At 45.9% G+C, this 26,113-nt stretch overlaps 1 protein-coding gene across 1 annotated transcript in view; it reads right to left on the bottom strand.

Moving 5' to 3' along the window:
- LOC140424848 (enhancer of polycomb homolog 1-like) overlaps positions 1-26,113 on the bottom strand; it is a 328,895-nt gene that overhangs the window by 242,280 nt on the left and 60,502 nt on the right. Inside the window, exon 2 of the mRNA XM_072508345.1 lies at positions 15,798-15,932. Coding sequence (XP_072364446.1) covers positions 15,798-15,848 — 51 coding nt within the window. The 5' untranslated portion in view covers positions 15,849-15,932. The remainder of the gene's footprint in view (positions 1-15,797; positions 15,933-26,113) is intronic.

The raw sequence follows: 26,113 nt of genomic DNA, 5'->3' as shown, positions 1-26,113 counted from the left end.
ACCTCTCAACCTTTTTGTTTAAGTGACAAAAGACACACCCTGTTCTTATTTCCAGTTAGGTGACTAATGTCCCTGCTAAACTTAGTTGCACATACATTATTTTAAATCTGCAATGATGATGCCAATGAATTACTCTGGGTAGCTGTTGCAGCCTTCCAGAAGTTTAGATCCCCAGGATTATGTAATTAATTTTCCGAAGTCACTCCCAAAGGTTTGATTTCACTAATTAAAGTCAGATTAATAAAATGGCATGCAATGAAGGTTAATAGCCGTATGTTTTCTATTTGCAAACTGGAAACATGACGTACTTTCTATAAAATGTCAGATGAATTTATGACGGTATGATTTGTTAATAGGAGGTTAAATGTTTTTTGGGTGATTTCCATGTTGCTCTACGTGACCTAATCAAACTTGTACGGCTTGCCAACTAGAAGTTATGTACTCCGATCAGGGTAATTGATCATTATGTCTCTGAACTATGACCATTAGTTTTAAGTAGGGATCACAAACCTCTGATCATTGATGGTGTTCCAAAAGCTCAAAGGCAAATTTCAAGGTTAAGATCAGATCAAGAAGAGAGTCAATTTCAACTTTATATCCACTGATCTTGTGCTTCCTTCCACTAGGCTAGAAGGAAGTGTCTATTAGAAACTACACTCTGAGGAAATATCTATCTAAAATAGGGCTACATAATTATGTTACTCATGCTCTATTTGACCACACCATCACTGGCAGCAAGGAATTGCTAAACATTCCTTTAAACTTTCTTTTTAAAGTAAAATAAATGTCCATGATGTAGGGGTAACATATTAACACAGATAGAAGATTGGCTGATGCTGGAATCTGAAACTGGGGCTGGTTTAGCACAGGGCTAAAGAGCTGGCTTTTAAAGCAGACCAAGGCAGGCCAGCAGCACGGTTCAATTCCCGTACCAGCCTCCCCGAACAGGTGCCGGAATGTGGCGACTAGGGGCTTTTCACAGTAACTTCATTTGAAGCCTACTTGTGACAATAAGCGATTTTCATTTCATTTCATTTCAAAAACAAAAAATACTGGACAATCTCAGCAGGTCTGACAGCCTCTGTGGAGAGAAAAGGGAGCTAACGTTTTGAGTCTGGGTGACTTTTTGTTAAAGCTAGAGAGAACTGGAAATGAGGTCAGATTTATTTACGGTATTTCACGAGCTTAACGGCAAATTTCAAGAAGATTGGCTGGCTTGTAGAAAACGGAGAATGCATAAATAGTTACTTTTCAGATTGGTAGGATGTGATGAGTAGAATCCCGCAAGAGACATTAACATTTTACAATTTATTTAAATTACTTAGAAGGGAGTGAAGGCATGGTAGCTAAATCCTCATATGACAGTGAAAGAGAGGAAAGTATGTTATGAAGAGGACACAAGATGAATATAGGTCTTGGTGAGTTCCTGCAGTGCATCTTGTAGATGTACACACTTGTTACAACAATAAACATCCTGGGGGTTACCATTGATCATAAACAGAACTGGTCTAGCCATATTAATACTGTGGCTGCTAGGGCAGGTCAAAGGCTAGGAATCCTACTGCAAATAACTCCCCAAAGTCTGTCCATAATCTACAAGGCACAAGTTAGAATATTCTCCACTTGCCTGGATGAATGTAGCTCCAATAACACTAAGAAGCTCAACATCATCCAGGACAAAGCAGCCCACCTGATTGCTCCCTCTTCCACAAACATTCAAACCCTCCATCACTGACAAACAGTGGCAGCAGTGTGTACATCTACAAGATGCACTGCTGTAACTCACCAAGGTTCCTTAGACAGCACCTTCCAAACCCGCGACCACTACTGTCTAGAAGGACAAGAGCAGCAGATATCTGGGAACGCCACCAACTGGAGATTCCTCTCCAAGTCACTCACCACCCTGACTTGGAAATATATTGGTGTTCCTTCGCTGTCACTGGGACAACATCCTGGAACTCCCTAACAGTACGGTGGATGGACCTACACCTCAAGGACTGCAGCAGTTCAAGAAGGCAACTTACCACCACCTTCGGAAGGGCAACTAGGGATGGGCAATAAATGCTGGCCTAACCAGTGACACCCACATCCCGTAAATTAATTTTAAAAAACAGTGCATCAGTGGTGGAGGGAGTGAATGGTTGTGGTTGCTTTATCTTGGATGATATTGAGCTTTGAATGTTGGAGCTGCACTCATCTGTCACCTTGTAATAATCTGTTTCTTGAGAATTTTCACTGCATGTGTGTTTATCCACACAAGATTAAGAGGTCTTAAATGGATAAAAGCTTCTTGTATCGATATTATGAATGACTGTGATTGATTTGAGTGCTATTAGGAGAAGATAAAAGAGAGTCAAAATATTTCATAGATGTTAATAATAATGCCCGATAGTGCAGAAGACCATTCGGCCATCGAGTCTGCACCGACCCTCCGAAAGAGAACCCTACTTAAGCCCATTCTCCCTCAACTCCGCGCATTGACATCTTTGGACTGTGGGAGGAAACCAAAGCACCAGGAGGAAACCAACGCAGAGAAAACATGCAAACTCCACCGTCACCCAAGGCCAAAACTGAACCCGGTTCCCTGGCACTATGAGGCAGCAGTGCTAACCACTGTGCCACCGTGCCATCCCGCACAGGCACTAAGAATATTGAATGGATTTTTCTTCAGTTCATGACTCAAGATTGGGGTTTCCCATAGTTCATGACTCCTCAGAGACTGTGAACTATATCTATTTACGGAAGGGGCCCAGCTCCGGTAAATTGTGTGGTATGGGGCGTTTGAACATCCTACTTCCACAATTCAGCTGGCAAGACCGGTTGTGTTCCCTCACCTTTACCCTATGCCTGCCAATTTGCCAGAATTGGGAAGGGGGCAGGAATCCTGGAAACTGGTCCCAACCCCTACTTTTAAAGGGTTTTCAATTCGGAGTGAAATTCTGAGCCATTCTTCTCTCTCCGCAGCTACTGCCAGATTCCTTGAAGTATCTCCAGCATTGGGGTGGCACGGTGGCGCAGTGGTGAGCACTGCTGCCTCACGGCGCTGAGGACCCAGGTTCAAACCCAGCCCCGGGTCACTGTCCGTGTGGAGCTTGCACATTTTCCCCAGCGTCTGCGTGGATCTCACCCCCACAACCCAAAGCTGTGCAGGCTCAGTGGATTGACCATGCTAAATTGCCCCTTAATTGGGAAAGAAAAAGAATTAGACACTAAATTTATAAAAATTAAAATAAAAAATAAAAAAAGTATTTCCAGTGTTTTCGTTTTTTTTTTAAATTTCAGATTTCCAGCATCTGCAATTCTTGCTCTGGTAACTCTACAAGTTTTTGACCTGCTTCTGCCCTCTCTTCAGTTTCCCTTCATGTTATCGAAGATGGCAATTTCTTGCTTGCTTGGAGTCATCTGCTGTGCATTCTTGCATTGCTGAAGAGCCCGATTTCAGAACCTGCATGGCTTTCCACAGTGTGGGGAAGGATGAATGGCCTGATTTTGTTGGGACTTCAAGTTTTTTTTGCCTTTTATCCTTGCTGCCTGAATCCTTTGTTGATCGAAGGAAGCAACACCACTCCTTACTCTCCAGATAATTGTTTCCAAGAGAAAGACTGGGGTAAAAATGCAAAAGACAGAACTTCCTCTCCCTACCTGCATCTATATTGCTGATATATGAACGCTATAGATACTTCTCTTTGTTCTGGTTACAATCTGTGCTTAGGATCAAGTTCTGCTAGTTGTTGTTCCTGCAAGGTCCATATGCCTGACAAGAATTTCAGGTTTTGTAACTGTTTAGCTCTGGAACTAAACCTTCAATCTATTTGTGTCGCTGTCCATCTTTGTGGGGGGAAACACATATACATTTTATTCATGCTAACTTGTTTTTGCAAATATTAGTAAATGGGAGAATTACCCTCAGTGTTGAGACAGAACTCAGATAACTTTTCTTTGTAACTGGGCCAAAATATTTCAGTTCAAGGTGTGATTAATGCTGGAAAAAACTGGATACTGCCAAAAACAAATATTAATTGCTTAAAATATAAAACTTTGGTCATAAAAATAGCCTTGTAAGTAAATAATTAAATCATAAGAGCTATATAAAATTAATTACATTACTTGAAAGTTCTGGAATCAAGAAGCTTCTATAACCAAACCACAATAGGTTAATGTGAAATGCAATTTCAGCACAAGAATGGGTGGCAGGACTGGACAGAATATAAAGAACAGCTAAGAAAAACTAAAAGATTAATGGGGAAAAATTAAGAGTGTGAGAGAAACCTACCACGAAACATAAAAACAGATAGTAAGAGTTCCTGTAGATATTTAAATAAGAAGAGTTAACAAAGTGAGTGTTGGTCCAATCGAATGAGAGTCTGGAGAATTAATAATGGAAAATAAGGATATGGCAGATGAATTGAATAGTTATTTTGCATTGGTCCCCATGATAATTATGAAGGCAGGAGAATGGGGATGAGAAAATATCAGCCATGATTGAATGGCAGAACAGACTCGATGGGCCGAGTGGCCTAATTCTGCCCCTATGTCTGATGGTCTTATTTTTTTTATTAAATATTTTATTGAAAATTTTTGGTCAACCAACACAGTACATTGTGCATTCTTTACACAATATTATAACAACACAAATAACAATGACCTATTTTATAAACAAAAAATGAATAAATAATAAATAACAAAAATGAAAACTAGCCCTAATTGGCAACTGCCTTGTCACAAGTAACACTCTCCAAAAATATAATTTAACAGTCCAATATATAATTATCTGTAGCAACGACCTATACATACTATACAGTATATATTAACAACCCTGAGAGTCCTTCTGGTTCCTCCTCCCCCCCCCTCCCACCCCTCCCCGATCCTGGGCTGCTGCTGCTGCCTTCTTTTTCCCATTCCGTCTATCTTTCTGCGAGGTATTCGACGAACGGTTGCCACCGCCTGGTGAACCCTTGAGCCGACCCCCTTAGGACGAACTTAATCCGCTCTAGCTTTATAAACCCCGCCATGTCATTTATCCAGGTCTCCACCCCCGGGGGCTTGGCTTCTTTCCACATTAGCAATATCCTGCGCCGGGCTACTAGGGACGCAAAGGCCAAAACATCGGCCTCTCTCGCCTCCTGCACTCCCGGCTCTTGTGCAACCCCAAATATAGCCAACCCCCAGCTTGGTTCGACCCGGACTCCTACTACTTTTGAAAGCACCTTTGTCACCCCCATCCAAAACCTCTGTAGTGCCGGGCATGACCAAAACATATGGGTATGATTCGCTGGGCTTCTCGAGCACCTCGCACACCTATCCTCCACCCCAAAAAATTTACTGAGCCGTGCTCCAGTCATATGTGCCCTGTGTAATACCTTAAACTGAATCAGGCTTAGCCTGGCACACGAGGACGACGAGTTTACCCTGCTTAGGGCATCTGCCCACAGCCCCTCCTCGATCTCCTCCCCCAGCTCTTCTTCCCATTTCCCTTTTAGTTCATCTACCATAGTCTCCCCTTCGTCCCTCATTTCCCTATATATATCTGACACCTTACCATCCCCCACCCATGTCTTTGAGATCACTCTGTCCTGCACCTCTTGTGTCGGGAGCTGCGGGAATTCCCTCACCTGTTGCCTCGCAAAAGCCCTCAGTTGCATATACCTGAATGCATTCCCTTGGGGCAACCCATATTTCTCGGTCAGCGCTCCCAGACTCGCGAACTTCCCATCCACAAACAGATCTTTCAGTTGCGTTATTCCTGCTCTTTGCCACATTCCATATCCCCCATCCATTCCCCCCGGGGCAAACCTATGGTTGTTTCTTATCGGGGACCCCCCCAAGGCTCCAGTCTTTCCCCTATGCCGTCTCCACTGTCCCCAAATCTTCAGTGTAGCCACCACCACCGGGCTTGTGGTGTAGTTCCTCGGTGAGAACGGCAATGGGGCTGTCACCATAGCCTGTAGGCTAGTCCCCCTACAGGACGCCCTCTCTAATCTCTTCCACGCCGCTCCCTCCTCCTCTCCCATCCACTTACTCACCATTGAAATATTAGCGGCCCAATAATACTCACTTAGGCTCGGTAGTGCCAGCCCCCCCCTATCCCTGCTACGCTGTAAGAATCCCTTCCTCACTCTCGGGGTCTTCCCGGCCCACACAAAACCCATGATGCTCTTTTCAATCCTTTTAAAAAAAGCCTTCGTGATCACCACCGGGAGGCACTGAAACACAAAGAGGAATCTCGGGAGGACCACCATCTTAACCGCCTGCACCCTCCCTGCCATTGACAGGGATACCATATCCCATCTCTTGAAATCCTCCTCCATCTGTTCCACCAACCGCGTTAAATTTAACCTATGCAATGTGCCCCAATTCTTGGCTATCTGGATCCCCAGGTAACGAAAGTCCCTTGTTACCTTCCTCAGCGGTAGGTCCTCTATTTCTCTACTCTGCTCCCCTGGATGCACCACAAACAACTCACTTTTCCCATGTTCAATTTATACCCTGAAAAATCCCCAAACTCCCCAAGTATCCGCATTATTTCTGGCATCCCCTCCGCCGGGTCCGCCACGTATAGTAGCAAATCGTCCGCATACAAAGATACCCGGTGCTCTTCTCCTCCCCTAAGTACTCCCCTCCACTTCTTGGAACCCCTCAACGCTATCGCCAGGGGCTCAATCGCCAGTGCAAATAATAATGGGGACAGAGGGCATCCCTGCCTTGTCCCTCTATGGAGCCGAAAATATGCAGATCCCCGTCCATTCGTGACCACGCTCGCCACTGGGGCCCTATACAACAGCTGCACCCATCTAACATACCCCTCTCCAAAACCAAATCTCCTCAACACCTCCCACAAATAATCCCACTCCACTCTACCAAATGCTTTCTCGGCATCCATCGCCACTACTATCTCCGTTTCTCCCTCTGGTGGGGCCATCATCATTACCCCTAACAACCTCTGTATATTCGTGTTCAGCTGTCTCCCCTTCACAAACCCAGTTTGGTCCTCGTGGATCACCCCCGGGACACATTCCTCTATTCTCATTGCCATTACCTTGGCCAGGACCTTGGCATCTACATTTAGGAGGGAAATAGGTCTATAGGACCCGCATTGTAGCGGGTCCTTTTCCTTCTTTAAGAGAAGCGATATCGTTGCTTCAGACATAGTCGGGGGCAGTTGTCCCCTTTCCTTTGCCTCATTAAAGGTCCTCGTCAGTACCGGGGCGAGCAAGTCCACATATTTTCTATAGAATTCGACTGGGAATCCATCCGGTCCCGGGGCCTTTCCCGCCTGCATGCTCCTAATTCCTTTCACCACTTCTTCTACCTCGATCTGTGCTCCCAGTCCCACCCTTTCCTGCTCTTCCACCTTGGGAAATTCCAGCCGATCCAAGAAGCCCATCATTCTCTCCCTCCCATCCGGGGGTTGAGCTTCATATAATTTTTTATAAAATGTCTTGAACACTCCATTCACTCTCTCCGCTCCCCGCTCCATCTCTCCTTCCTCATCCCTCACTCCCCCTATTTCCCTCGCTGCTCCCCTTTTCCTCAATTGGTGTGCCAGCAACCTGCTCGCCTTCTCCCCATATTCGTACTGTACACCCTGTGCCTTCCTCCATTGTGCCTCTGCAGTGCCTGTAGTCAGCAAGTCAAATTCTACATGTAGCCTTTGCCTTTCCCTGTACAGTCCCTCCTCCGGTGCTTCCGCATATTGTCTGTCCACCCTCAAAAGTTCTTGCAGCAACCGCTCCCGTTCCTTACTCTCCTGCTTCCCTTTATGTGCCCTTATTGATATCAGCTCCCCTCTAACCACCGCCTTCAACGCCTCCCAGACCACTCCCACCTGGACCTCCCCATTATCATTGAGTTCCAAGTACTTTTCAATGCACCCCCTCACCCTTAGACACACCCCCTCATCTGCCATTAGTCCCATGTCCATTCTCCAGGGTGGGCGCCCTCCTGTTTCCTCCCCTATCTCCAAGTCCACCCAGTGTGGAGCGTGATCCGAAATGGCTATAGCCGTATACTCCGTTCCCCTCACCTTCGGGATCAATGCCCTACCCAGCACAAAAAAGTCTATTCGCGAGTAGACTTTATGGACATAGGAGAAAAACGAGAACTCCTTACTCCTAGGTCTGCTAAATCTCCACGGGTCTACACCTCCCATCTGCTCCATAAAATCTTTAAGCACCTTGGCTGCTGCCGGCCTCCTTCCAGTCCTGGACTGCGACCTATCCAGCCCTGGTTCCAACACCATATTAAAATCTCCCCCCATTATCAGCTTTCCCATCTCTAGGTCCGGAATGCGTCCTAGCATCCGCCTCATAAAATTGGCATCATCCCAGTTCGGGGCATATACGTTTACCAAAACCACCGTCTCCCCCTGTAGTTTGCCACTCACCATCACGTATCTGCCCCCGTTATCCGCCACTATAGTCTTTGCCTCGAACATTACCCGCTTCCCCACTAATATAGCCACCCCCCTGTTTTTCGCATCTAGCCCCGAATGGAACACCTGCCCCACCCATCCTTTGCGTAGCCTAGCCTGGTCTATCAGTTTCAGGTGCGTTTCCTGTAACATAACCACATCTGCCTTAAGTTTCTTAAGGTGTGCGAGTACCCGTGCCCTCTTTATCGGCCCGTTCAGCCCTCTCACGTTCCACGTGATCAGCCGAGTTGGGGGGCTTCCTACCCCCCCCCTTATCGATTAGCCATCACCTTTTTCCAGCTCCTCACCCAGTTCCCACGCAGCTGTATCTCCCCCAGGCGGTGCCCCCCCGCCCATCCTCTCCCATACCAGCTCCCCCCTCTCCCCAGCAGCAGCAACCCAGTAATTCCCCCCTCCCACCCCCCCCCCCCCCCGCTAGATCCCCCGCTAGCGTAATTACTCCCCCCATGTTGCTCCCAGAAGTCAGCAAACTCTGGCTGACCTCGGCTTCCCCCCGTGACCTCGGCTCGCACCGTGCGACGCCCCCTCCTTCCTGCTTCTCTATTCCCGCCATGATTATCATAGCGCGGGAACCAAGCCCGCGCTTCTCCCTTGGCCCCGCCCCCAATGGCCAACGCCCCATCTCCTCCACCTCCCCTCCTCCCCCCATCACCACCTGTGGGAGAGAGAAAAGTTACCACATCGCAGGATTAGTACATAAAACCCCTCTTTGCCCCCCACATTCGCCCCACCACTTTGTTCGAACGTTCTTGTTAATAACCCGCTCATTCCAGTTTTTCTTCCACAATAAAAGTCCACGCTTCATCCGCCGTCTCAAAGTAGTGGTGCCTCCCTCGATATGTGACCCACAGTCTTGCCGGTTGCAGCATTCCAAATTTTATCTTCTTTTTATGAAGCACCGCCTTGGCCCGATTAAAGCTCGCCCTCCTTCTCGCCACCTCCGCACTCCAGTCTTGATAAACGCGGATCAGCGCGTTCTCCCATTTACTGCTCAGAGTTTTCTTCGCCCATCTAAGGACCATTTCTCTATCCTTAAAACGGAGGAATCTCACCACTATGGCTCTGGGAATTTCTCCTGCTCTCGGTCCTCGCGCCATCACTCGGTATGCTCCCTCCACCTCCAACGGACCCGCCGGGGCCTCCGCTCCCATTAACGAGTGCAGCATCGTGCTCACATATGCCCCGACGTCCGCTCCCTCCACACCTTCAGGAAGACCAAGAATCCTCAGGTTGTTCCTCCTTGCGTTGTTTTCCAGTGCCTCCAACCTTTCCACACATCGTTTCTGATGTGCCTCCTGCGTCTCCGTCTTCACCACCAGGCCCTGTATATCGTCCTCATTCTCGGCTGCCTTTGCCTTCACGACCCGAAGCTCCCGCTCCTGGGTCTTTTGTTCCTCCTTTAGCCCTTCGATCGCCTGTAGTATCGGGGCCAACAGCTCTTTCTTCATTTCCCTTTTTTATCTCTTCCACACAGCATTTCAAGAACTCTTGTTGTTCAGGGCCCCATGTTAAACTGCCACCTTCCGACGCCATCTTGGTTTTTGCTTGCCTTCCTTGCCGCTGTTCTAAAGGATCCACTGCAATCTGGCCACTCTCTCCTCCTTTTTCCATCCGTATCCAGGGGGGATTCCCTTCTGGTTTACCGCACAGTGTTTTTAGCCGTCAAAATTGCCGTTGGGGCTCCTATCAAGAGCCCAAAAGTCCGTTTCACAGGGAGCTGCCGAAACGTGCGACTCAGCTGGTCATCGCCGCACCCGGAAGTCTCTCTTATGGTCTTATAAAGGATACAAGTATCTTATGATCCCAAGGCTATGGACCAAATGCTGGGAAATGGGATTAGAATAGTGAGGTGGTTGTTTTTGACCGGCACAGGCTTAATGGGCCAAAGGGCCTTTTCTGTGCTGTATGACTCCACGACTAACATCCCACAAAAGGGCTGTAAATGAGGAATTGGAAAGGAGGCAGGTACTTAGAAAGTTACAATCACCAGGCAAGGGACACTTGGCAAATTGTTGGAGCTGTGAATGGACAAATTCCTGCGTCCTGATGGACTTCATCTTAGGCTCTTAAAAGAAGTGGCTAGTGTGTTATCGGTGCATTGATTTTTAATTTTCCATTGGATTGGAAAAATGGCAAATGTAACTCCTTTTTTCAAAAAGGGAGGGAAACAGAAAGCAGGAAACTATAGGGAAGTAGCTTAACATGTGGCAATGGGAAAATGTTAGACACCATTACTAAAGATGTTACGGAGTGCACAAAGAAAAAAAATCAAGGCAATCAGGCAGAATCAACATGGTCGTGTGAAAGGGCAGTCATGTTTAACCAATTTACTGGAAGTTCCTTGAAGGAATCACATGTCTATGGATAAAGGGAAACTGGCGGATGTACTGTCGTTCAATTTTAAAAAGACATTTTAAGATGCCATATCAAAGGTTACTGTGGAAAATAAAATCTCATGGTATCAGAGGTAACATATTGGGGCACGATTCTTTAGCTGTGTTGCGTTCGAGAGAGAGCACAACGCAGCCGGAGAATCCCGGGTGAAGCCCCTCGTGGGCTTCCTGGCAACCTCCGCACCTCGCAGGATACAACCAAGTCCCGTGAGGCGTCGGAATCGGAACTCCGCCCAAAAGGGGTGATAAGAAATGGCGCTCGCTAAAGTAGGTTTTAAATCTACTTACGGCCTACCTACCCAGTGATGATGACAGACGCGAGTCGGAAGAGTAAACTGTGGCTTTAATTAGCTAAAAGACACCTGCTGGCAGCCGGTCCCAGAATGAGGGCAGGGCTGCAGGTTAGCCACCTTTATACTGGAGCCCGAGGGGCGGAGCCACAGGCTGAGCCAGCAGGGACAAACCCAGACATGTAACAAACAGTAAGAACAGCAAGTACAATAAGTAAGAACAGTAAGTACAATATAATACAGTGGTTTACCACATTCACCCCGTTAAAAAAAAAAAGAGTCCGGCCGGGGTGAAGTGGACGGGTCGAATTAGAGATCGAGCCTGTCGGGGGCTTTGACCTTCCGCTGTGATCACCTCAGTCCCGGCTGTGGTGAGGACACTGCTGTCGGATGAAGTGTTGAGGCCTGAGTGTCCAGGAGCATGTCGTCTTCCGGATAAGTAGTAACGGAGGGAGACGGTGTAGAGTCGGGGGTAGTGGTGATGGTCGCTGGTGAACCTGCGGGTGCCAAGTCCCGAAGGGAGACTGTGTCCTCCTGCCCGTCATGGTGTGCCACGTAGGCACATTGGGGGTTAGCATGGAGGAGAAGGACCTGTTCGACCAGGGGATCCAACTTGTGACTCCTCGCATGTTTCCGGAGGAGGACGAGCCCTGGAACCGTCAGCCAGGACGGGAGCGAGACCCTTGAGGTGGACCTCCTGGGGAAGACAAACATTCTCTCGTGAGGTGTCGCATTGGTGGCAGTACACAGGAGCGACTGGATGGAGTGGAGTGCATCGGGAAGGACTTCCTGCCAGCGAGAGACAGGGAGACTTCTAGACCGAAGGGCAAGAAGGACAGCCTTCCAGACCGTGGCGTTCTCCCTCTCCACCTGTCCGTTTCTCCGGGAGTTGTAGCTGCTAGTTCTGCTTGAGGCGACGCCCTTGCTGGGCAGGAACTGATGCAGCTCATCACTCATGAAGGAGGAACCCCGATCACTGTGGATGGACTTGGGGAAACTGAACAAGGTGAAGAGGCCGTGCAGGGCCTTGATGACTGTGGCAGAGGTCATGTCAGGGCACGGGATGGCGAAAGGGAAACGTGAGTACTCATCAACGATGTTGAGAAAGTACACATTACGGTCAGTGGAGGGGAGGGGCCCTTTGAAATCGACACTGAGGAGCTCAAAGGTTTTTTTTAACCAGGTGTGCTCTGTCTCGCCGATAGAAGTGCGGTTTACACTCCGCGCAGACCTGGCAGTCCCTGGTCATGGTCCTGACCTCCTCGATGGAGTACGGCAGGTTGCGGGCCTTGATAAAAATTTTAAAACGGGTGACCCCCGGGTGACAGAGGTCATTGTGGAGGGCCCAAAGTCGGTCTACTTGTGCGCTGGCACATGTAACGCGGGATAGGGCATCTGGGGGCGCATTGAGCTTCCCAGGTCGATACAAGATATCATAATTATAGGTGGAGGGTTCGATCCTCCACCTTAGGATCTTGTCATTCTTGATCTTGTCCCGCTGTGTATTATTGAACATGGCTTTAATCAGCTAAAAGATACCTGCTGGCAGCCGGTCCCAGAATGAGGGCAGGGCTGCAGGTTAGCTACATTTATACTTGAGCCCGAGGGGCGGAGCCACAGGCGGAGCCAGCAGGGACAAACCCAGACATGTAACAAACAGTAAGAACAGTAAGTACAATAAGTAAGAACAGTAAGTACAATATAATACTGTGGTTTACCACACCAGGGAGGCACGATAGCACAGTGGTCAACACAGTTGCTTCACAGTTCCAGGGTCCCAGGTTCAATTCCCGTCTTGGGTCACTGTCTGTGTGGAATCTGCACGTTCTCCCAGTGTCTGCGTGGGTTTCCTCCGGGTACTCCGGTTTTCTCCCAGTCCAAAGATGTGCCGGTTAGGTGGATTGGTCACGCTAATTTGCCCTTAGTGTCCAAAAGGGTTGGGTGGGGTTGCGGAGATAGGGTAGAGGTGTGCGCTTAGGTAGGGTGCTCTTTACAAGGGCTGGTGCAGACTCGATGGGCAGAATGGTCTCCTTCTGCACTGTAAATTCTGACTCTATGATCTACCGGCCTCCCTCGGTTCACTATACTACCGTGCTGCCCAATTGACTCATTGATTCTGCACCGACTATCTGAAAGAGCTTTTTACCTAGTCAAGCCTAGAGGTAACAAGGTCAGCCGGCAAGCTCAGGCACTGGTCAAGTTGGGCAATGTTATGGAGGTAGAAATAGGTAGTCTTCGAGATGGCGCAGATATGGTGGCTCTTCATAAAAGATGAGGAATTGCTGATATTTATTTTTAAATGTACATCCAACTTAATTAAAGTAATTGAGTTATAAATATCATGTATGACTGAAGATGCAGTACACTTTCTCTACATGTAGAGGTCTCTAGTTCATTTTGTAAAGAGGTACAATAACGGTACAGTCAGCAATCAGGAATGCAAACGTTTGATTTTCTGTGTTGACAGTTGAGGGAAGGGAGAAATGACGATTCCTGGTGTCCGAATAATACAGCATATTTATGTAGCATGTGAAACAGAAATAAATTCTACTACACTGGAAGAAAAACATCCAGCAGTAAAAACTAGTGTGCAACTGCTAATAAGTAATTAATCTAATCTCAAAATCTCCCTGATACTGCTTCCATTTCAAAATGGAAAATTATTTCCCTTTGCACAATGACTTGGCCTATTAGAGAGAGAAATAAACTAGAATATCAATCAGAATGCACTAATAAAGGTTGTTCCTCTCCATCGAGGATCTGCCGATTCTGCAACAATAATGCACAATGTTGTTTGGATACCATAATAAAGAATTGTTTTTCTGACTAAACGATTACATATCTAGATCATAGTAAATATTATCTCAACCAATGTATCAATGAATAAGTACAAATTCAGCCCCATCTATAGCATCACCTCAGAGGGATACTTTATTCAGAAATGAGTTAGGCTGTCAAATTTCCTAACTGAGGCACAATCTCATAAAATGTACCCATGAAATTTTATTGAACATGTATTCCTAGCTACAGTACCCAAATTGCTAGCGAAACTCAAGTTTCGTATTCACTATCAGAGTTATTTAGTGTCAAATTTTAAAGAATGGACAGCAGCACCACCAAGGCAATTTGTATATTTACTATCTAAACATTTTGCATTTGGGAGCATATAGGGGGTAAGGAAAAGTGATCCAATACTTTGTTTCAATTCTAGAAGATGTCCTTTAGGGAAGGAAATCTGCCATCCTTACCTGGTCTGGCCTACACGTGACTCCAGGTCCTCAGCAATGTGGTTGACTCTTAACTTCCCTCTCATGGGCAATAAATGCTGGCCCAGCCAGCGAAGCCCACATCCCATTAACAAATAAGGAAAAAAATGAATGGTAGATGCTAATATATAATTGAACCGATTCTTTTTTTTTTAAAAAGGCTAAACTTTGGATTGTTTTATGGATAAAGCCACTGAAATATCCAGGTTCTTGCAAACACCCAAAATTATCTTGGAAGGGGAAACATTTTTAAAACTTAGGATGGTGATCATTTTCAGCTTATTATAGTGCTTTTGTGTCAATGCTGCTCAGTGGCCAGATTTGTGTAATATGTGAATGCATTTTATTTTAACGCAGAAGTAAATGGAGCTGGTATAATTAGTATTCTAATGAGAAGTCAATTACTCTCATTGTCAGCAGTAGCAAACAACAATCAACGTCAGTCCAATACACTACCATATACTTGAGCAAAGGATGGCAGGTGCAGGTTCAATAGTAAGGGAATTAGAAAAAAAAAAATAGCAAAAGAACTGGGAAATAGAATTAATTGGTAGCGCTACCTCCCTCCCCTTCAGTCTCTTTCCCACTCTCTCCTCCACTTCCCATCCTACCCTGCAAAATATGCAATTTTAACTTTAAAAAGCACTTTGTTGAACCTTTTTAAAAATGCTACAGTTTCATAATTCTGCCATTTACGATATCAGCCAAACTGACCACTTTCACTTACAGGTACATTCATATTTGCATACAGCTGAATGTACCTCATCTGTACTTCCACAATGTACCAGCCATGGTATACACTACATCTCTTGGCATTGTATTTAGGTTTACTATTTCAGATCACATTCTATAGGATGTTCCACTGATGGCAATACCAATGTTCTGGATCAGGGTTTGATGATTTAAGTTTAGCATTCCAATCCCATTTAGGGACAAAACAATTAATCTCACACAAAAGCAAAGATAGTCCAATTTTTCAGGCAAATTAATGAAATGCTACACATTACACCACATAGTACAGCATTTTAAATCCACATGTGAAGCACCATGAAGCATACAAATCCTCCAATAAAGCTAACATGGGATCTTGGGCAATGCCCCAATTTACAAAGACAGATTACCCAATAATGCAACAACAGGCAATGATCTTAAAGTTTATACAGAATGCAAAACAATTCAAGTCATAACTCATGGACTTATAATGAAAATAAAGTTGCTAATGAGAATATATACATGTTAGAATGAAGATATTCAGCAACAGATGCTTTTCAATTTAATAAAAATCAGCAATGCATCACAAATACTGAGGCACAATCAATCGATTGCACCACATTAAAGTGGTCACTCATAGCCTTGTGTAAAATCTTGCAAGGGGCACACTAATGCACTTTATATGTAAAGACTTGTAAAGACTTACCAAGCAAGTATCCTTTAGTGGGATCATCAAGGCTTCGGTTAAAATTAACATGCAATATCCAACCCATGTTTACTGAATAAATTGGTACGGTTTCCTTTAAGATGTCCGTTGGTGAGTCCCAATGGAAAGAAAGGCCTGCAAGTATAAAAACCATTTCAGTAACATTTCTTTTGACATTGTGGCATATAACTATGTGACATATGTTGTGTTATGTACTCTGGGATAACACAGGCTGCAACTCGATACAGCTTTGACCAAAAGATACTCCAAACTTTGAAGTAAGTTTAATGTGATTTATTGAACCATTAGCACAGTTCTCTATGAGTTCGACTCTCCTGCTAATCTTGCTATAGTAACTCAGTCTAAATAACCAGTCTGCTCTAAGCCACGTGGTGGGTGTGGTCCTTCTGATCTGCCCCTGTCCTACTCTCTAAGTGTCTGTCTGTGGAAAGAGAAAGAGCATGTGTGCCCTGTACTTTTATATGGGTTGTATAATGCCCCCTTGTGGTAGTGTCACCTCTGGCTGTCTTGACTGCCCATTGGTCATGTCCTATTCTATGTGTTCATTAGCTGTATGTCTTGCATGCCATGACGTCTCTGGTGCTCCCTCTAGTGTTTACTTAGTCGTAGTGTATTACATTAACCCCTTGTGATTTACAGTGATGCATATCACCACAACATATAACTACAGAAATGCTAATTTCAACTACATTCAGTTCCAAGCAAAGAAAGAGCAGGATTTACCTGCATTTCATAATTAGCATAATTTGTCTAATATGTAGCTTAAATATCGGGTGGATAAATATATAACTTTAGGTCATATTCATTCGTTTTAGTGATGCAAGAAGTAACTTTAAAAGGCACTTTGTGTCAACTGGAATATATATAACCCTGTATATCTCAACGGTTACTCAAGCATCCACTTGCTTTACCCTGGATACTTGAGGAAAGAAAATCATACTCTATTACACAGGATTTATTTTTCCTTTGTAGTGACAAAATTCAAACTTACTGTATGTGCTTCACACTCATTAAAATGTACGGATTGACAATTATACTGCTGGATTTTACTATATACTGTCAGGAAATGAGCAGCACAAATGCATTTAACTGGAAACTAATGGCAAAAGAAACAGAAAGTAATGCAGACAAAGTTAGAAGATGAACGGCGGGAGAAAGCTCGTATCCAGCAAAAACACCAGCTCCGAACAGTTGGACAGAAAGGCAGAATTGTAATTCTCTCCAAGATCTCAAATAAAATCATTTTTGGTTCTTGAGAACAGTCCGGCAACACCCTCGAGAGTTCCTGACCAGGTAGTTTTGAGATATAGGAGGATTACTGTTAACATTTATCCCTTTGTTCTCATCATATATTCGTACTGCATTAAAGGAGGTCATTTGTACAAAAGTTAAAAAGTCTTATTACAAACTGTATAATTTTTGACGGGCACCCTGCTCCTCCACGTGATGTGTTGTTTCAGTCCTTGCCAACAGACTCAGCACGCAAATCACTGTAAATGGTGTGAACTTGGGGGATTTGCCCACTAGTCCCACATTAGAGATAGCTAAAATGGTTAGGGCTAGCACATTCAGGAGGGAGGGAGTTTTTAAAGTTGTGTAATAGATGATAATTACTTCCAAACAACCTCTTTAGTCCTGAAAAATTAATTTTGCAAGTTTGGAGTCTTATTTCCTCAAAATAATCCAGAGGCGGCCAGAATTAGAGGAGTGAAGATATCTCAGCGGATTGTCAGTCTGGTGGGGATTACAGAGAGACAAGAGGGCAATGGCCATAAAGGAATTTGAAAGTAAGGATGAGGGTTTAAAAAATCAAGATGTTGCTTGGTCAGGAGCAAGTCAGCAAGCACGGGGTGATAGGGGAATGGAACTCTGTGTGAGTTAAGACACGGACAGCAGAGCTTTGGATGACTTCAAGTATACAGAGCATAGAATGTGGGTGACCAGCCAGTAGGGCACTGGAATAATCGAATCTAGAGGTAACCATAGAATTTAGTGCAGAAGATGGCCATTCTGCCCATCGAGTCTGCACCGGCCCTTGGAAAGAGCACCCTCCACCCAATCCCCGTAACCCCACCTAACCTTTTTGGACACTAAGGGGAATTTTGCATTGCCAATCCACCTAACCTGCACATCTTTAGACTGTGGGAGGAAACCGGATCACCCGGGAGGAAACCCACGCAGACACAGGGAGAACGTGCAAACTCCACACAGACAGTGGTCCAAGCCGGGAATCGAATCTGGGACCCTGGAGCTGTGAAGCAACAGTGCTGCCCACTGTGCCACCATGCTGCCTGCACGGTAATGAGACAGGAAGGACAGTTTCAGCAGCAGATTACCATTGCAGTGAAGTTATGGGTAGAAATAGGCAGTCTTTGTGCTGGCACAAATGAGGTCTGAAGTTTTTCCTGGGGGTCAAAAGTGACAATAAGGTGGCAAACAGACGGGTTTAAGAATGTTGCCAGGGAGTGGGATGAGTCATAAATAAAAGCAACATACTGCAGATTCTGGAAATCTGAAATAAAAGGGATGGTGTCAGTAGTTAGGGAATGGAGTTTGGAGTGGGGACCGATAACAAATGGTTTAAAAGAACAAATAAATTTACAGCACAGGAACAGGCCCTTCGGCCCTCCCAGCCTGCGCCTATCCAGATCCTTTATCTAAACCGGTCTTCTATTTTCCAAGGATCTACTTACCTCTGTTCCCCGCCCATTCATATACCTGTCTAGATGCATCTTAAATGATGCTATCGTGCCCGCCTCTACCACCTCCGCTGGCAAAGCGTTCCAGGCACCCACCACCCTCTGCGTAAAAAACTTTCCACGCACATCTCCCTTAAACTTTCCCCCTCTCAACTTGAAATAGTGACCACTTGTAATTGACACCCCCACTCTTGGAAAAAGCTTGTTGCTATCCACCCTGTCCATACCCCTCATAATTTTGTAGACCTCAATCAGGTCCCCCCTCAACCTCCGTCTTTCCAACGAAAACAATCCTAATCTACTCAACCTTTCTTCATAGCTGGCACCCTCCATCCAGGCAACATCCTGGTGAACCTCCTCTGCACCCTCTCTAAAGCATTCACATCCTTCTGGTAATGTGGTGACCAGAACTGCACGCAGCATTCCAAATGTGGCCTAATCAAAGTCCTATACAACTGTAACATGACCTGCCGACTCTTGTACTCAATACCCCGTCCGATGAAGGCAAGCATGCTGTATGCCTTCTTGAAGTAGTCTTAAAATTTAATACCTTAATTGGACTGGTTAAAGAGCACCGCCATTGCCAATGGATGCAATAGGTCTCCTGTAAACTGAGACATATTGAAACAGATGTTGGAATCAGACATGTTTCCACTGAAAAAGACCTAGAAAACGCCTGTGAACGGTTATACCCTAATTAAATTGCAAAAGCCATTCTTCGCTGTTGAGACAAAACTTTGACTCAATGTAAAATGACATTGTTTCACTTCAAGAAGCAACACTCATTACAACCTTTACAATCAATCAAATAAACAACATGTATTCACAGAAACACACACCATTCCAAATATAATGTATTTCGAAATAAATCATTTATCAAGTTGGTTTAGAATAATTGTACATTTGACCTTGAGAGATGCAGAGAGAAAAATTGTAATAAATGCTTGACCATTCTCAACTTTAAATCTCATTCACTAACGTAATCCAGGGGCTGGATTTGCTGTTATTGGGACCACGTCCCCACACATTCGTGAACACCATGGACTTTCACGCCAGAAAAACTGGCGTGAAAGGCCCACGTATTCCTAGTCCTGCAGGGGGCTATCAGGGACCTGGCTTAAAGCTTTTGCTGCAGATACGGGCCCCCGCATTTACGGGTCAGAGGCCGCGCATGCACACGGCGGAGGCCTCCAGCAGCCACGTCGTACTCCATGGCGGACTCAGACCACGGAGCTGGTCACTAAATATAGACCCCCGCCTGCGTGCCCGGCCCTGACCGCCTGCCCAAACATTGCCCGGCCGCGTACAAGGCCCCCCCCCCCGGGAGAATGGCGGAGCGAGCCTTCAGCAGTGGCCTCAGGTCGGTGCAAGACGGCGTGGCGCACTCAGAGTACGCCGCTTTTCGGGGCTCGCACAATTCCATGCGGGGAAATGGATTCGCCTCCCCGGCACCAGCCACGATTTCGGCATTGGGGTATGGAGAATCCAGCCCCAGATCTTTAACTACAATATTGTAGTAGTTTAAGAAATTGCCTTTAGTGGACATACGAAGAGATACAATATGATCCATCATAAAAAGAGAGGTTAATGTGGAACAGATAGTAGTTACTATTGAAAGGTGTTGTTCACACATAGTCGAAATGTAACATGGGATTCTTGCCTTTCTGTTGCTCCCACCACTGCCAACACCCCTAATGCCAACACAGCACAGATTTTGGGTGGTTAGTTGAAAGGCAGTTGGTGCAACTTGATGGCCTCATCGCACCCGACTTGGCGTGGGGGGCAAGGCTTTTTGAATCTCACGAGAGGCCTCTCACAATTTTTACGATGCTCGAAATGCCTCGTGAGATTTAACGGAGACCCACGACACATCTCGCACTCACAGAGCGTGATCCAGATTTGCATATTTAAATAAGCTAATAGACTCATTTAAATATGTGGGATTCTCCCGGCATTCGGGGCCTAACGGCCGTGCCTCGGAGGCCTCGCCAGAATGCCGTTTAGTACTGGTTTCCACAAACGTGGGCCAGTCGTAATGGCACTTGGAGATGAGAGGGTTCTCCCAGCCTATTCGAGACCCCCGGTGGTCAGGGACAGGGCAGGGTGGCAACCTGGCACTCCCTCCGTCACCCAGGCACTGCCACCAGCCTGCCGCCCGTGGCAAGGATCAGGCCCGGGGGGGGGGGCCTTACTAGGTGGAGAGGGTGTGTGTTCCCGGGGACCTCCCTTAGGTTTGGGGGGGGTGAGAAAAGGAAGAGATTAGGGCAGCCAGACAAATGCTCGCCGGCAGGAATTGATTCTAAGTGCGGCCTCGGCAGACAGAAACGTCCAGAGGTAAAGTGCTGTTGAATAGCCGGGTGTTGCTCGGCACTGTAGCCACGAGAAATATTCAGCTAAACGTGCCTAAAACCGCACATAAGATTTTTTTTCCAGTTAAACCGCGCCCAGTCTATTTAAACAATTACAAGTAGGATCAATGTGGCACATAACAAAATTGCTGGTTTCCATATGCTGTAATTGGAAGGAATTCTGTACAGGAGTCTAGCACTGATTTTGGTTTTGCATTTATTAATTTTAATTTCGTCCTATTTTGGGGTGGGGGGGTGGGCTGAAAGAAGATGATTTTTTTTTTCCTGGCATCAGTGGCTTAGAAAGAATGCTCAGTTACATTTTAACTACTCTATGTTCAACAGCCAGGGGGAGCTTGACAACATATCAAACACTAACTACACAGCATTTATTTATTTTCCAACTCTACACATTAGCAGGAATGTTCTGATGTGCATAGGATGGTTTCATTTCTAACTGCCAGAGGTTATTGTGGGCATTAACTGACACAGCAGTTAGCATGAATGCAACCATGCAGGTAGCATTAAGAATGAAGTGGCTTAAGAATTAATTTTAGAAAAATCATGCAACTTGCAAAGTACAGTATGTGACATTCCCGTTACTTCATTTGTGTAAATCAACAGTCCCTGAATCATATCCAACCCTGCTGCACACACACCATTTTGTTCTGTGGTGCCAGTCGCTACAATCCTTCACTTCCTCTGCACTTGCTGCATTGTTATAGCTTTACAGATGGTGGATTACTTCCACCAAATTTTCTCGTAGTTTCTCATACTAGCAGGCAGAGACTTGAAACACATTCTCTGTTCTGTACACAGAGTCATACGTGGCAACCTAAAAAAAAAAGCAAGAGCTGACCAATAGTTTTAAAAAGCTGACAACACAAAACAGGACCTAAATATAGGCCTATGACATGCCTCAGTACTCAGCACGAGCCAGTGCTATTCTTGGTTACTCTTCCCTGCTCTTCTCTCCTTGCTGTTATACTCCCCTCTGTCCATTATACCATCCGACAGGCAGGATCCAAATTAAAACAACCGTATATGTTTTATATAGTGCCTTCAACACAAGGCACTCCACGGGAGTATTATGAACAAAGTATGTCACAAGTACACAAGAGATAGGAGCAGACCATAATAATAATCATCTTTATTGTCACAATTATTATCATCACATTAACTCTGCAATGAAGTTACTGTGAAAACTGTGAAGTTACAGCCTTCCAATCCTGAAGCACCCGCCATTCAATATGATCATGGTTAACCTTGGACTTCAGCTTCACTCCCCACCAAGCCACAAGGTGATATTACACTAGATGATCAAAAGCTTGGTCAAAGAGCTATGTTTTAGAATACCGCATGCGCCTCCCTCAAATTTGAGAAAGAGAACTGGAGATGGGGGAGGGGAACTGGAGATGGGGGAGGGGAAGTATCTTCCACTCCCAGTGGTCTGACAGTAGGTGGCGGCTGCATTCACATGGGCTGACTCTCACATGAACAGGAGGGTCAAGGGAAGGAAGCCTGGCTATGAGGGATGAACAGCACAAAAGCTGTTTGAATGGAATGGTGGTTTCATAGAATCCCTACAGAGCAGAAGGAGGCCATTTGGCCCATTGAGTCTGCACCGACTCTTGGAAAGAACACCCTTCTTAAGCCCACGCCTCCACCCTATTCCATGACCCAGTAACCCCACCTAACCTTTTGGACACAATTTACCATAGCCAATCCACCTAACCGGCATATCTTTGGACTGTGGGAGGAAACCGGACAATGGACAGTGACCCGAGGCCGGAATTGAACCCAGGTCCCTGGAGCTGTGAGACAGCAGTGCTTATCACTGTGCCACCATGCTGCTCTATATTTTCATTGAAATAATGATGAGCAATCACTGGCTTGAAATGTTAACCATTTCGCATTAAGGGCAGCACGGTGGCACAGTGGTTAGTACTGTTATCTCACGGCGCCGAGGTGCCAGGTTCGATCCCAGCTCTGAGTCACTGCCCGATTGGAGTTCGCAGATTCTCCCAGTGTTTGCGTGGGTTTCACCCCCACAACCCAAAGATGTGCAGAGTAGGTGGATTGGCCACACAAAATTGCCCCTTAAATTGAAAAAATGGATTGGTACTCTAATTTTTAAAAAAAACTATTTAGCATTAAATAGGTCCAAATAGCATGTTGTTTTTGCTTCTCTTCCTGCAGACTTTCATCTGTTTGCACAGCGAGGTTTTACCTGGAACCAGAAACTTATAGTTGAGGGGTGCCACTCCACATCAAAGAATTTACAGTGCAGAAGGAGGCCATTCGGCCCATCAAGTCTGCACCGGCCCTTACAAAGCCCACGTATCTACCGTAACCCCATAACCCAGTAACCTCCACTTAACATATTTTGGACATTAAGGGAAATTTATCATAGCCAATCCACCTAACCCGCACAACTTTGGACTGTGGGAGGAAACCGGAGCATCCGGAAGAAAGCCACGCACACACGGGGAGAATGTGCAGACTTCGCACAGACAGTGACCCAGCTGGGAATCGAACCTGGGACCCTGGAGCTGTGAAGCAACTGTGCTAACCACTATGCTACCATGCTGCCCCCAAAAGGTTGACAACCGCAGCCATCCTGAAGTGCCCTTGAACTGTGGATAATTAAGAGTCTGGAGTCACGTGTAGGCCAGTAGATTTCCTTTTCTAAAGGACATTACTGAGGCTAGCATCAATTGAATTTACATTTGGCTGGCATGGTGGGATTTGAACCCATGTCCCCAGAGAATGGTGTCTGGGCCTCTGGATTACTTGTCCAGTGACATTACCACTGCACCATTGTCTCCCAGGGCTTTCTTCCACTCTTACCGCCAACCGCTGGCATGCTGGAAGGATTTTGTAGGTTCATACTCCACCTGTTAGCAGCTTCATGGGCACATTCTTTGGTATCTCGAGTCCTGGGTGGGACCTGAACCCAGAGCTTCTGGCTCAGAGGCAGGGACACTAATCATTGCAGCACAATACCTCTATAATTAGCATGTGCCTTCAGTGCTAATGGTGCAATTTATGCATGTGTAAATGGTCTGCATAGTGTTTCTAATCATGCTTATTTTTGTACATTCAGCTTGCATGTCTAACTCCATCCCCAACAATTCAACTCTGCAGTTATATGAAATCCTCACACCCTGAAATTTCCCTCACTGGGAACGCATACATTGGTGTCCACCAGCGTAAAATGAGTGGGAAGATACCTCAATAGCATGAGTTAGGCAAATTGCAAGTGCCATTTCAGATACATCTCTAGTGTGCACCTATTCAAAACCTGCTGACAACTCAGGTGGTGACCCATATTTTTCCCCCCTCCCCTAGAGCAAGGTTGGGGGATGGAAATAATCGGCAGTAATTTTGTTTTCAAATTACAAATTCTCTTTGAAGCCGATATTGGACCCCACCAATGAGGCCCACATAAGAGGCCAGTATGCCTCAATCGAAATTGGCTGCCATTCCTACATGGGAGCCCAGTTCAGGAGCAAGAGTGAAATCACCTGCCGATCCGAAGGACCATGCAGAGTAAAATCACGGAAATAACAGAGACCCGGTGCAATCACAGCTCCACTGTTTTTCTTGCAGTCTTGCCTTGCCCCTCTGGGCTAACACGGAGAAAGGCAGAAGACCTAGACAACTTTAGCCTGCATGTTTTTCACTGCATCAACCATAAAATTCTGCTTTCAGTGAATCCTATGCTATCTTTGCACGTTTAATAATAAAAATAAAATATTGGAAGAGCATTTTGTGCAACAAATAACATTGCTGTACAGTTCAGAGACTTGTCCTGTAATTTTAGTTAATGGAAGAGAGGAGTTTGGGCAGCACAAGTGGATAGCACTGTGGATTCACAGCACCAGGGTCCCAGGTTCGATTCCCCGCTGGGTCACGGAGTCTGCACGTTCTCCCCATGCCTGCGTGGGTTTCCTCCGGGTGCTCCGGTTTCCTCCCACACTCCAAAGACGGGCAGGTTAGGTGGATTGGCCATGATAAGTTGCCCTTAGTGACCAAAAGCGTTAGGAGGGGTTATTGGGTTACGGGGATAGGGTGGAAGTGAGGGCTTAAGTGGGTCAGTGCAAACTCGATGGGCCGAATGGCCCCTTCCTGCACTGTATGGTCTATTACTATTACTTAGTTTGTCACTGATGGGTAATGAATCCAGGGATACCAACAAGAAATGCTACATATTGGTACAGTAAACCTCTGGTATTCTGCACAGTATACAAGCATTGAAAAAAAATAATCTTTATTAGTGTAGGCTTACATTAACACTGCAATGAAGTTACGGTGAAAAGCCCCTTGTTACCACACTACGGCGCCTGTTCGGGTACACCGAAGGAGAATTCAGAATGTCCAATTCACCTCACCACACCACGTCTTTCGGGACTTGTGGGAGGAAACCGGAGCACCCGGAGGAAACCCACGCAGACATGGGGAAACGTGCAGACTCCGCACAGACAGTGGCCCAAGCAGGAATCAAATCTGGGACCCTGGCGCTGTGGAGCAACATTGCTGACGACTGTGCTATAGTTCAAACTCTCTGTCCACACGTTAGGTTGAATTTCATCAACTGTTTCAGCTATATGTGTAATGCAAATAGTCCCAAATGCAAGATGAACCTACAGAGAAGTAGCTGGAAAAATGGGTACCAGACCTTAACCACTGGTTGTGTAAAGGTGTTTAGATGCTTTTCCTCATGTTACCTCTGGGTTTTTGGTCAATCACTTTAAAACAGTGTTCGCCGGTTCTTGATCCTTCCACCAATAGGACGTTTCTCCCCATCAACATCGTCCAGACCCCTCATGATTCCATCAAATCTCCTCGACTGTATATTTTTGAGCAAATAATATAGCTTAACTGTGTTCATTTCATTCTTATGTGGGAATCGCTGGCTAGGCCAGCATTTGCTCATCCCTTATTACCCTAGAGAAGATAGTGGTGAGGCGCTGTCTAAACCATTGCAATCTATGTCGTGTTGGTACACCCACACAATGCTATTAGTGAGGGAATTCCAGGATTTTGATCTGGTGACAGCGAATGAACAGTGAGTTCGAAGTCAGGATGGTGTGTAACTTGGAAGGGAACTTGTAGGTGGTGGTGTTCCTATAAGTCAGCTGCCCTCATCCTTCTAGGGCAGTGATATTCACTATGCGGCTCTTGGGCGGTTTGTTCCCCACACTCATCTTTCAGGTGCTTCGTCCTCAGGAAGAGAGAGAAGAAA

This window comes from Scyliorhinus torazame, chromosome 6 (genome assembly GCF_047496885.1).
Source record: "Scyliorhinus torazame isolate Kashiwa2021f chromosome 6, sScyTor2.1, whole genome shotgun sequence".
Taxonomy (NCBI): Eukaryota; Metazoa; Chordata; class Chondrichthyes; order Carcharhiniformes; family Scyliorhinidae; genus Scyliorhinus; species Scyliorhinus torazame.
This window is presented reverse-complemented; position numbering and strand designations above follow the sequence as displayed.